This window comes from Terrapene carolina, unplaced genomic scaffold (genome assembly GCF_002925995.2).
Source record: "Terrapene carolina triunguis isolate 2854851 unplaced genomic scaffold, T_m_triunguis-2.0 Scaffold85, whole genome shotgun sequence".
Classification (NCBI taxonomy): domain Eukaryota; kingdom Metazoa; phylum Chordata; order Testudines; family Emydidae; genus Terrapene; species Terrapene triunguis.
This window is the reverse complement of record NW_020664436.1, coordinates 62,574,253-62,587,655: the sequence shown is the minus strand read 5'-3', so window position 1 is coordinate 62,587,655 and position 13,403 is coordinate 62,574,253. Positions and strand designations below refer to the sequence as shown.

At 41.2% G+C, this 13,403-nt stretch overlaps 1 protein-coding gene across 2 annotated transcripts in view; it reads right to left on the bottom strand.

Annotated features, from left to right (window-relative positions):
- CEP85L (centrosomal protein 85 like) overlaps positions 1–13,403 on the bottom strand; it is a 201,623-nt gene that overhangs the window by 21,572 nt on the left and 166,648 nt on the right. For both annotated transcript variants that reach the window (XM_026649846.2, XM_024205368.3), the window contains exon 5: positions 2,264–2,381. In XM_026649846.2, the coding sequence (XP_026505631.1) occupies positions 2,264–2,381 (118 nt within the window). The remainder of the gene's footprint in view (positions 1–2,263; positions 2,382–13,403) is intronic.

Below are 13,403 nucleotides of genomic sequence, written 5' to 3'. Positions count from 1 at the left end.
CACACACACACACACACACACACACACACACACACACACACACACACGCCAGCTCTCATCAAGCTAGCACCGGTGTAAATAGCACAAGCAGGGGAATTGCACCTCAAGCTCGTAGGGAAGGCATAGTCTTATACTACACATTTTTTGTACACAAATAGAGTGGGATTTAATTTTCAGTCAATATCGGATGTCTGAGCACAAGCATCAAAAAATAAGCTAATACACCATGAATTTCTGGAAGTTATACTTTGCGGAGCAGGAGAATATCTGAATTTGGCAATCAGACCTTAAAATCAAGAATTATGATGATCTCCATAACATGCTTAAAGGGACAGGGTCTTGTCAAATTTGGCCCCAAATTTAGGTTTTTCTTTTACAGAAAACCAAGACATCCGTAGTGTTTCCAACCCCAAACACTGCATTAGAACCCAAAAAGCAAGCCAGACTACAAATGACTATGAACAAACCAAAACATTGCAATGGCGCTTACATCTTTAGAAGCTTTTTGAAAGAGGGTAAGCATTATTATCCCTATTTTTCAGATGGAGAAACTGAGGTACAGAAAGGTGGAGTGACTTGCCCAAGGTCACAAAAGTGGCAGAGCCAAGAACAGAACCTAGGTTTCATATCTGCTGCTCTATCTACTGCACCAAGTTGCCTCCTCATTTCACAGGAGTGAAAATTACATTTCTGTTTTCACTGTCCATGGTGAGAGAAGTGCAAGATGGAGACAGGTAGCATGAGTGATGAAAAGTAAATTGCATTTTTTTTTTTTAAAAGTCTTGCAGTTTCAGTAATCTACATTGGAATTTATAAGGCAATTTGATTTTGTTAAAAGACATGATTTTTGAGCTGACAGTGTCCCTTAACAAAACAGATAAAATATTCAGAATAGTTTAATCTTTGAAAAGATTTTAAAAATTATGTATTAGGAATACAGTTAAGAAAAATAACTCCCAGGAATAAATGCTGAATAAACCAATTAAACCAGAAATCTTGATTTTAAAAATGCTATTAATTAAGAAAAGTCTTCGTTAATGTTTTACATAAAGTTTACTCTTACATGATTGTGTGTAACACCCTTTTCCTAAAAAATAAATAAAACCAACCCAGAACATCCTTGCAAGTTCTGGGGTAACTGCCCCTTTCATGTAGAAAAAAATGTCAATACTTTTTTTCTTTCAAACTCACACCCACCCAAACTCTAATAGGTAACTATTTCAGTATAGAAAAGTATGTTTACAATTTTAAAATAATTTTACAAAATAAGGAGATTTGCAGAAGTGCCTACGGCTGGGATTAAGCACCTAAATCCCTGAGGCACCTGAAAATCTTTCCCTAAATAATTAACAATGCATTGTGTTTCCATTTCAGTCAATGTATTTGTTAGCTTACAGGCATGCTAAATTCTCAGTCCCAACAAGCCAATGGTCAGGCATTCAGACTCCTCTTTCTATGGGCTTATACGTACACTGGGCCAGGTCCTCAGCTGGCGTACATCACTATCGCTCCAATGACATAACTGGAGTTATGCTTAAGTACATGAACTGAGGATCTAGTCCATTGATTGTAACAAGAAAAAGGTTAAGGTGATACAAGGGAAACAGAATAGGAGACTCTTTTGTCTACGCTTCCTGTTGTCATTCTTCCCTTCCCCACCTCCCTCTAGATGCATCTTTGGGCACTATCCCAGGTCCTACTTAGGTGTCCCTGCCAAATTTGTTGTCTTCTTTTGCCATGCAAAGTTACTCCATTGGTACCTTGCTTGACCATCAGAGCCCAGGCTTCTACATCTTTTCCATTTATTTTAAGGTGCTGAACTTCTGACAATATAGCTAACATTGTAATGTTACTTTTGTTGAACCTCTTCCTCATTTAACTTCATCTCTAACATCATCCCTGCACCCTGTCTTAGAGATCCCTCTGCTGGCTGAATACTATGATGGCTCTAACCTCATTCTTCACAACACACACTTTTTTTTTCAGATTTCAAAATACATACAATAGTAAAATTAATGTTAAGCACAAAATACACTTAATATAAAAACAGTTAATTTAAAACTTGTAAAACACTTCTGCAATTATTGGGGAAAAGTACATTTTAACAGAACATTCTGAAATGTATGCAAAGTATGAGTCTTAGGCAATATTACAGACAACAAACAATTTAAACGGTTTTACCTTTTGGCCTGCAATGAACTGTGAACATGCCCTCAGGTATTTCTGATGTGTTCAGTTAATATATATTGAATAACCATCCTACCTGTAAATTAGTCACATAAGATTCGTCACAATTCACAAGGTGGCTCAGTCTGGCATGTTGAGCCCGTAATTCATTCTCCCGTATCTTCTGATGTAAACTGTTAATTTGTTGCTTCTGCCTGTAATACATAAAGCCAGATTACTTTGGGGATGGGGAGAAGGAGAGGAAACCATGAATCTTGAAGATTTATGCCTCTGACCACTTTAGCAATAAAGACCAACCTTCAACTTCCTTTGAGCACGTGAAAGAGAAAACTATAGGCTCCACCTGGCCAAAGTTAGATGTTTTACCATTCTGAATCTATAGTAACCCTGGGATTTCCCATTGCAGCCTATCTGAAATTAATCCAGATTTGGGCCAGAATTGGAGTCACACTAGGCTATGAAATACAGACGTCTGCTAAGATACATGGTCACATATATTCCCCATAAAGCATATACAAAATGAGCTAAATTCAGCCTGGAGAATCCAGGTGGAACTCCTGTGGAAGTATGTCTTGAGACCACCATGAATTTGACAAGTAGAGATGTCTCTTATACCAAGGGTTAGAAAAGGGGCAGGGCTACACCTGCTTTTGCTCCTCTGGTTGCATGTTATGCTTTTTTCACATAACCGAAATTTACACACCGGGGGGAGGGGGTCGCAGAAGAAAGTTCAAAAGGAAAAGCCATGACCATAAAATAAGGATGGCAGTGTTTAACCTAAGACCCTCCTTTTAGTTACTTTTTCTGCTTACTATTTCCTCTTCTGACTACTTTACAAATGAGCTACAGTGCATTTAAGTTTACACAGCACTGGATATCAAAGTTGTACAAGTTAAACTACTTTATCGTTTGCACCAATCTTCCCACCAGTTTACACGAGACGCATAAATTATACCACTATTTATAAAACAACTGGATTTGAACTACTATGGTTAGAAGGCCAAACACAACCCTGGATGTCAATTTACAAGTCAGTGGAGTTACATCAGAGATGCGTATGGCCCAAGAAGTCCACTAATCTCTTTCCTGAGAGATGGGGCTTCCTATGGTCGACTACAATCAGCTTTGTCACACGGGGCTGTGAAAACCTTAAAGGCACACAGATACCATGGTGGGACATTATTTAGAAACAATAAAAATTCTGCATTTATCTCATTCTTTCTATTTCTCCTCCATTTTCCCCTCCCCCCGCCCTTTTTTTCTTGTTTTGTGGTGTTTTTGGTTGGTTGGTTTTGTTTTATTATACTAGGAGGGATTTGCTGGGAGACAGGATAATTGATTAAGTATTCATCTGTTCCTGCTGCTTATACATCACCTAAATTCACAAACCTGTTTGTGACATCACAATTAAATTCTTTGGAGATTATATCCTATGGTGAGTGGGAATAAACAGCAGGAGCAGATTAATTTCTAAGGAAAGAGATCCATCTTTGAGCAAACAGCCTAAAAAAAACCCCATAAAAATTATAATCCACAACCAAAGTGGTTTCTAAATTGAATGTCTTCCAAATATTCCCAGGAGGCATCAGAAGGTTTTTAATAAAAGTAAAGCAGCAAGAAATGGAAAAAAAACAAAGTTGGTTAGGGAAAGAAACCCTTTGATTTGTTAGGTAAGGAGTCTCTGAGGCCAAATAATGGGAGAAAAATAAAGTAAAACCAAACACACAAAAACCCAATTAGAGGGATTTTTTTTTTAAGCCAGGAAAATTCACCCAGTTGGCCATGAGCAGACTGTCCCAGTTATTCCACCTCAAAGAGGAATTGGTTGCTTAAAAAAAAGGTAAATTTACATGTCCCATAAATGTTTGTTGCATAAGCTGTGGTATGTATTATACATATATTGGGATGTATGGGAAAAATATAAGAAAGGCTTAACTGTACAGCGTATTAAGACAATTCATTAAATATAATGCATAAGAATAAATAAATTTCAAGATGTCCTATGATACAATGAAACAATTTTTTTTTAAGCTACCTCTCCTCCTTCCCAGTCTATGTGGAAGGAATGAGCCCAGTTAACAAGGAATGAGTAACACTGGAAAAAATAAATTTGTTCTAAAAGAGGGGGAATGCTACAATAAACAATTTCGATTTGAGTCTTTATGCACTATTGCATTTCAAATAATAGTAATAACAAGAGCTCCAAATCCTGGTATGAAAGGAGAGGATTTGAAGGTAGAGAGTATATGATCTTTACTAGAAAGAGACACATATCTCTCTCATGATAATGCCGTCTTAATAAATTCTGTTGTGTTCTTGGTCACAATTACTAAGGATGGGCAGAACCAAGTTCAGCAAACTCATTTAATATGAGACCTCTTAACCTGAGGTCAAAGTGGGATGATAAAAGGTGAACAGTTATTATTGTGCATATTTATTTTATTAGAACATTTTCACCAAGTCGAATTTAAATTATGTAAGTAACCATCACTCAACTGTTGAAGCAACTGCACTCTCCTTCTCTTTTGGTTGATTATATCTCAACATTTGTTTTAAATTTGCATTCCTGAACAGATACTAAACAGTTGAACTGAGCATTTAAAAATACTATTGAACTTCAAAATACATCACTTTTTTTTTTTTTAAACCAATCCTCTTCCCACTAATCCCCAGAGGAAAATAAAATGAGCCAAATTAATCCCTTGTGTAAATGATTACAGTGGATTGAATTTGTCTCAATACTTTGCGGTTCAAACCGCAAAGTGTAGTTAGAATTTATCTGCCATCGTAAAACCTTGTCAACAAACGACATCATGGAAAAATTTCCATAGATCATGTAATTCTTGTGCAATTGTCTTCCTGAAGGTACACTCTCACAGTAAACTAACTTCAGGCCATAGGAAAACAAAACTATGAAAGTTGATGGCTATTCATGAACAAAGAACGAAAAATAAACACTATAGAAATATATTCACTATATGCATATAATCCTATAAATCTTTGGAGTTCTCTGACAATGAAAGACCTCATACCATGTGCATTTCATTGCTGATGTTGTCATATGCTAGGATAGTTTTAATCCTTTGTTACCCCACAGCTGTTACTACTAATCCACTACATAATCACAGGGTATGAGGACTTTGTTTAAAAAAAATTGTGTGTAAGAGCTTCAGATGATCTCACAAATATAGCCTGTGCGTGGCAGTAGAAATACTATACCTGACAGCCTGCCTGTCTTCAGCTAATAATTCTAGCATTTTCAAGAAGACTCTTTAGGCTCTTTTCAAGTCTCTGCTCAGATAAATGGCAACGTTTAATATCAAGGTTGGTAGGCCAAAAAAATTAACCAGCCTTGAAACAGATAGCTCCATCTGGAAGGTGAAACTAGCTATTATTAGACTAGGTCAGCTTTAATATTAATCACCTTAACAGTGTCCTCTGTCTTCATAAAGGACAAAACTAGAGCTCATTGAAATTTTTTGTTTTGAAATTGATGTTTGCAAAAAAAAAGTCAAATTCATACCACTATCCCCAAATTATCTTCTGTAGTCATTTTTTTTTGAAAATTCAGCTTTTTGACGAACACATGAATTTTTTTTTTAAATCTGCATTTTTCAGCCAGCTATTGCTAAAATGTATGTCTGACTGCAATGAAAACAGTCTCATTCATTCACAGGACCACCATTCTCTCATGAAAGGCCATCTCTGAAAATTCAATACGGAGTGTAGAAAAAAAGAAAACACCAATAACATTACTTTTAATACATGGACTTTTAGTTACTTCACAGTAGAGAAACTGCGTTGAACCAGAAGATAATTAAAAGTGTTTTGGGGTTGCTTTTTGTTTGTTTGTTTTTTAAATCTCAGACTTGGCTTCTTGTGTATGCCAGCAGGGTCAGCCTGAGGAAAAGGGGTGAGAAGAAATGACTTGCATACCTCTAAGGTGCCAGTTAAAGGAGCTGCATTCAAGGGAATCAAAACTGTATTTTTATATAAAACAAACTGAGAAATGAAAAGCACCCTTTTGGGAGGGGTGTTTATAATATATATATAAGGTGATACCTATGAAGAAATCTTCATTAAAAGGAGGTATTTCGGTCTACTTTTGTAGCCAAATAATTGATACAAATATAACACTGACGTTGCTTTTCAAAAAGATTTTAGTCTGCAAGACATCTCTAATCTTTTCACCTTTTCCTCAAGGCGTAAAGCTCTGATCCAGGAGCAGAAGAGAAAGCTTTGAAGCTTCTTTTTAACAACATGAAAGATCCTGTTGTACCCAGAATACCATATTGAATTCCCACAGAAAAATTCTGCAGTGTAGCTGTTTCATTTTGGCGGGGGTAAAATGAATTTAAAAATGTGTTTTCTTCACAGACATGATCTGCTTCTTATATTCTGATTATAGCAATATCTTTCTCTTCCCTTGATCTCCTAAAAAATTTCAAATCAATATCCTGAGAGTATGTTCTTTGTTGGTCCCCTTACCTCCCCCGTCCCATTTTTAAAAAAACACCAACCATCATTATAAATCTCAAAAGCTACATTCGATCTTGATGTATCTGGTGTGCAACTTAACTGAAGTCAAAGGGGTTACCCAACACGTGCATCAGGCTACACCTGGTTCCCACATATTAGATTCTCTCATCCCAAATGCCACATGCAAGATCCTGATATACCTACAGTAAACCCTTTTCCTTTTCATGAAAAGATGGGTTCCCTTCTATTTCCACCTTTTGTAAAATCCTGTTCTCTTTGCCATTTCTCCCCCAAATACCTTTCATTTTTGCAAACCACTTTCAGGAATCAACAATGTCTTTATTCCTGTGGATCAGTGGTGCTTGACAGTGTAGGGGAGGGGAACACTAGCCATGGATGTTCATATAAGACCTGGTTTTATTTGAACACATTATTATAATACGTAGCCCGACAATACCAAATGTCATTTTAGCTAATTAGAGGTTACAATTAATATGTCTTAAAGTGTCAAGTAACTTACAAAAAACGCATCTGAATCCCACTTTAAACAGAAAAAGTTTACTTGTAACTCCTCACTTAAAGTTGCCCTGGTTAACGTTGTTTCGTTGTTGATCAATTAGGGAACATGCTCGTTTAAAGTTGTGTAATACTCCCTTCTAACGTCGTTTGGCAGCCGCCTGCTTTGTCCACTGCTTGCAGGAAGAGCAGCCTGTTGCAGCTAGCTGGTGGGGGCTTGGAACCAGGGTGGACTGGCAGCCCCCCTATCAGCTCCCCGCTCCCCTAAGTTCCCTGTGCAGCAGCTGCCCAGCAGGCTAGCAATTGCAGCTGTCCCTCCCCACACTGCCATGTGCTGCTCCTGCTCTCGAGCTGCTCCCCGAGACTCCTGCTTGCTGTGCGGGGTGAGGGGAGGAAGAGGGGAGGCTAATGTCAGGGTGTCCCCCTCCCCTCTGCTCCTGCACCCCGCTTACCCCATCTTCCATAGAGCAGGGGGGACACATGACAGGGCTCAGGACGGAGGGAGCTTGCTAGCAGCAGCTGTGGTCTCAGCAAGCTGATCTAATTAACAAGGCAGTGTACTTAAATGGGAAATGCGCATCTCTCTCTCTCACACACACACACACACACACACACACACACACACACAGTGTGTGTCTCTGTCTGCGATGCTGTCTCCCCTCCCTCCATTCCTGCTGCCTTGTAGAGAGAGAGTTAACCCTTGAGGGCTCGGCCAATTGCTAGATCATCATTTAGCAGTAAGGCATTCCCTGGGAAATATCCCACCCTCTGACTCCTCCACCTCAACCAAGCTTCACAATCATCATCACTGTGTACCAGTATTAAATTGTTTGTTTAAAACTTACACACACACCCCTAACCTAACCCTCTCATTTACATTAATTCTTATGGGGAAATTGGATTCGCTTAACATTGTTTCGCTTAAAGTCGCATTTTTCAGGAACATAACTACAACGTTAAGTGAGGAGTTACTGTATATGCAGGTTACATAAAGGAAATACACTTCTACTGAATACTATACAACATAGAAGGAATATACAATACAGCCATAGTTATTCAAATGTCATGCGGGACACTGAAATTTCCCTGTTATCTAAAATTTTCATTGTACAAATTTAGTCAATGCATTTAACAGATGTTAAAGGAGATAACCCTATGTCAGATGAGAATGTATTTCAGAAATTGGAGACTGTGCTATACACATAGCACTATATTGCCTTCATCAACCTACGCTAACACACAGGCCAATATTAAGACTTCTATTTTATAGAATGTGAAGCACTCTTCAGTTTATCAAGAGTCATTTGTGTCCTTCTCTCTTCTGCCCTTAACATGAAGTGTATCAGGAGCCCATTACCTCCACTGTTTCCTGAGTGATGATGTAAACCTCTTTCTCTGGCTTCTAAAATTGCTACCCGGTGCTAAGTTTCAGATTTCACCCTTGTACATTGGATGTGGGCCGAATGCCATTACAATTGCTATGTTAGGGATTTGCTGCTACTCTTAGGTAACACAAGAAAATACATTAGAAACTGCATTGCGCAAAATGGCTCTTTTTTTCCCTATGGCGCAAGAGTTCTTCTAATTATTAATGCCATTAGAACAGAATGAACCTCTCATTTTTTTGAACTAATTATAGCAAGATGACTATCTAAAATGTTTCTGTACTGGTGACCAAAGGGTTTGACTTCATTTAGAACTAGAATTTAGATTGTGGGTCTGTATCTTCTTTTCTCCCCCACATATATTGTGCATTGAACAGTTCATGTTCATTATGTGATTCTTTTTTAGTGAAATTTTATTTCTAATTTTGGGAAAATATTGTGCTTGTAGAAACAGATTTCTGAGGTGTTCCCTGGTGGGATGTTGAGTATAAAAGAAAGGGTTATGTATTTTTGTGTAGCATAAATTACTTGGAATAAGGTGCTTGGATACAATGGTGATGAGTAAGGCTACGATTATGTCACGGAGGTGACGGAATCCATGATTTCCTGAGATCTCTGTGATATTGGGGGGGCCCCCACAATTGACTTGCTGCTGTCACCAATGGGAATCCCTGAGCTGCCCAACTGCTGCCGCTGGCAGTCCCCCCAACCCCCAATCCGCAGCTCCCAGCCCCCACCAGCGGCGGGACCCCAGAGCTGCTCAGCCGCTGCGGGGGTGGGGAGACTCCTACAGCTCCCAGCCGCGGTGGGGACCCTTGAGCTGCCCAGCCACCACTGCTGGCAGGGGTGCCCCCCCTCCGCAGCTCTCCAGTTGGTGGTGGTGGTGGGGGGGGCCCTCCTCCTCCACAGCTCCCCAGGCGGGACCAGGGGTGGGACCCCTGCAGCTCACCAGGTGGGACCGGGACCACCGCAGCTCCTAGTCACTGAGCAATGGGGTCTCTGCAGATCCCAGCCGATGCAGGCAGGGAGCAGGGTGCTGGACCTCCTCTCCCTATTTTGTCATGGATATTTTTAGTAAAAGTCAGGAACAGGTAACTGACTGATGATACCAAACTGCTTGCTCAGGAAGGATAGACAGGGGAAAAAGGGAGGAGGTGTTGCCTTATATATTAAAAATGTACACACTTGGACTGAGGTGGAGATGGGTCCAGAGAAGAGCAACAAGAATGATTAAAGGTCTTGAGAACATGACCTATGAAGGAAGGCTGAAAGAATTGGGTTTGTTTAGTTTGGAAAAGAGAAGACTGAGAAGGGACATGATAGCAGTTTTCAGGTATCTAAACGTCATAAGGAGGAGGGAGAAAACTTGTTCACCTTAGCCTAAGGATAGAACAAGAAGCAATGGGCTTAAACTGCAGCAAGGGAGGTTTAGGTTGGACATTAGGAAAAAGTTCCTAACTGTCAGGGTGGTTAAACACTGGAATAAATTGCCTAGGGAGGTTGTGGAATCTCCGTCTCTGGAGATATTTAAGAGTAGGTTAGATGAATGTCTATCAGGGATGGTCTAGACAGTATTTGGTCCTGCCATGAGGACAGGGGACTGGACTCGATGACCTCTCGAGGTCCCTTCCAGTTCTAGCATCTATGAATCTATAACCCTTAGGACTAATCTATCCGACATCAAAGTAGGAGGAGGACTCGTCTCAAAAGATCAGCTGCCTGCATTCATGCTTCCAGCAGGCAGAACAGCCAAGAGCTGGGGCCACCAGTGCTCACACATGGCAGAGCTCCGGAAGCATGTTTCCCAGACCTCACAGAACTTGGCCACCTGTGGATTGCACCATGAGCTACAGATGTCTCTAGGCCCAGTCCAGCACTGGCAGAGCAGTTTTCAGTTTCCATGGTGCCATTTACCTTTTGCCTGAAGCTGTGCTCAATGGCATCTTTGGTAAGATTCATGGAGCGAGGTAATGTAGGTTCACGATGATTGGCTGGCATTCTGTGAGAACTGGTTCTGTTCTATAAAGGTTCTTATACTGATGTCAGAACCACAGAAGCTGATTGCCTCACAATCATGCATTAAGTGACATACTAACAGCTGTCACGTATCAATCATTCTCTCTCCCTCTCCCCGAGGGAAGAATTGTATGCGCAGGGCAGTGTTTTATTTTGGCAGAAATTTGTTTTTAAGGCTTTTTTGTTCTTATTTTTCAATGTACCCACTGCTGTGTGTTCACATCAGCGAAGACAAGGTTAAAAAAAAAGTGTGTCTTACACTTGGAACGGAAGGTGGTGAGGTTTATGATGGTCTTTGTTCCCAGGTCTGCTCACAGCCTATGCAAGAACGGTCTTTTCCAAGTCATTTGGCTTTGTCCCTGGCCTCACAGAGGTGATGTGACAGAGTGGCAGCTCAAAAATGCTGCACAGTTGAGAGGGTTTCCTGTTAAATGCAGCTTGATGCAAGAAAAGATACTGTGGTAGGATATCCACCCCACGCAGGTTTGGAAGAGGTTAAGGCAGCCAGGCAGGCCAATTAACTCTACAGGCACCTGGAGGAGCCAGGGAACAGGAAATTAAGTGATTCTGAGCAGGCCCACCTGTGCAGGAACAGGCAGGGCCTATAAAGCCAAGTAGCTGGCAACTGGGAAAGGGCAGTCTCTCCCTGGGAAGAGGGAGAAGGTTTGAAGCTGGTATTCCCAGAGAGAGAAGGGGGAACCAGAGTGGTAGGAAGCAGTCCAGGGAAGGAGCAGTGAGGGCAGAGAGAGGAAGCCCTGAACTGCTGAGCGGAGGGTCCCTGGACTGGAACATGGAAAAGAGGGTGGGCCTGGGTTCCCCTACCAGCCACTGAGGACATGGAATAACTAAAGCAGTGAATGGGAAGACTGCCTAGGACTGCTGATGGACTGTACCCCAGAGGGCTAAGTCATGAAGGGTCCAGGAGCGAGGGTCCTGAGTGAGAGGAGCTGTAGACCAGAATCAGACTGACAGCGTGCAAACCACGGATAGGGGCATCGGTCTCGAGAGCTAATGCTCAGAGTGACCAGGAGGAGGAACCAGACCAGTGGGGAGCGGTGCACTCCAGGACAGATACATACAGCATTTAATATACTGGGCCAATCCAGGTCTCAGTCACAGCAGCCTAACCCCATAGGGACATTGTAATTAGGGCCATATTCTGACAATCCTTACATCTTATGCAGATGCACAGGAGCTGTGTATATGTAGGAGGTAACGCAAGAGCTTCCCATTGTGCCCCTCAAGTAAGGGCCTATCAGGAGTGCAGGGACTCCAGGGATGGCAGGAACCATTCTCTCTCAATGCACACATCATTCCCCTTGCACCCGTCTTCAAAGCAGGCCTGATATGCAAAAGGTAGCATGCCACTCCCCATGAAAACACTGAACAGCAGGTACACTCCCTACATCTGACAAGATGGCTGGTGTGACTCTGTCTAATGGGCATGCTAGAGACCATAGGAAAGAATCTGTTCTTGTATTCCAGTTTAATTAATATGGAGAACAGTAAAGGACAGCTAGAGTTATAAAACAGACAAGTGGCAGGAAATGATGATTTTGCACTTCATTTGTACCTCATCTCTTTTGCTTAAATAAAGATCTCATTGGAAAAATCTCACATTAATAGCGAATATTCCATACGGCACAAAGGGCACTGCATTTTCAGAGTGGAATTCATCAGGATGTGAGGGATCTTGGATTGTCTCCAATGTCCAGTGTTGTTAATAAACAGGCTGTTTAAAGACAAAAATTCTTTCTGACTCTCTCCAAAAATGTTAGGAGGACAGAATGGACACTAATGTCGCTTTCTCATGTTCAAAAGATACCAGTCTCCTCAAGGTTGGCTAATTATAGCCACACACCTTTTACATAAGAACATAAGAACGGCCGTACTGGGTCAGACCAAAGGTCCATCTAGCCCAGTATCCTGTCTACCGACAGTGGCCAATGCCAGGTGCCCCAGAAGGAGTGGACCAACAGGCAATGATCAAGTGATCTCTCTCCTGCCATCCATCTCCAGCCTCTGACAAACAGAGACTAGGGACACTATTCCTTACCCGTCCTGGCTAAGGGCCATTAATGGACTTAACCACCATGAATTTATCCAGTTCTCTTTTAAACGCTGTTATAGTCCTAGCCTTCACAACCTCCTCAGGTAAGGAGTTCCACAAGTTGACTGTGCACTGCGTGAAGAAGAACTTCCTTGTATTTGTTTTAAACCTGCTGCCTATTAATTTCATTCGGTTACCCCTAGTTCTTGTATTATGGGAAAAAGTAAATAACTTTTCCTTATCCACTTTCTCCACATCACTCATGATTTTAAATACCTCTATCATATCCCCCCTTAGTCTCCTCTTTTCCAAGCTGAAAAGTCCTAGCCTCTTTAATCTCTCCTCATAGGGGACCCGTTCCAAACCCCTAATCATTTTAGTTGCCCTTTTCTGAACCTTTTCTAGTGCCAGTATATCTTTTTTTAGATGAGGAGACCACATCTGTACGCAGTATTCAAGATGTGGGCGTACCATGGATTTATATAAGGACAATAATATATTCTCAGTCTTATTCTCTATCCCCTCCTTTTTAATGATCCCTAACATACATGTATGCACAGAGCATGCACACAGCCCCATAACTGGTGGTGATATCTATGTAATAAACTGCATTCATCATGCACCTTTGACCAGCTCACCTGCTTTCTCGCCCCTAATCTAAATCCTGAGATGTTCTAACATTACTAATAGCCCCAAAGAGCGGCGGCGGGGGGCGGGGGGAAGGGAAATGGGTATTTCCTTCTTTTAAAATCAGCCTCCCAGAGTAATAT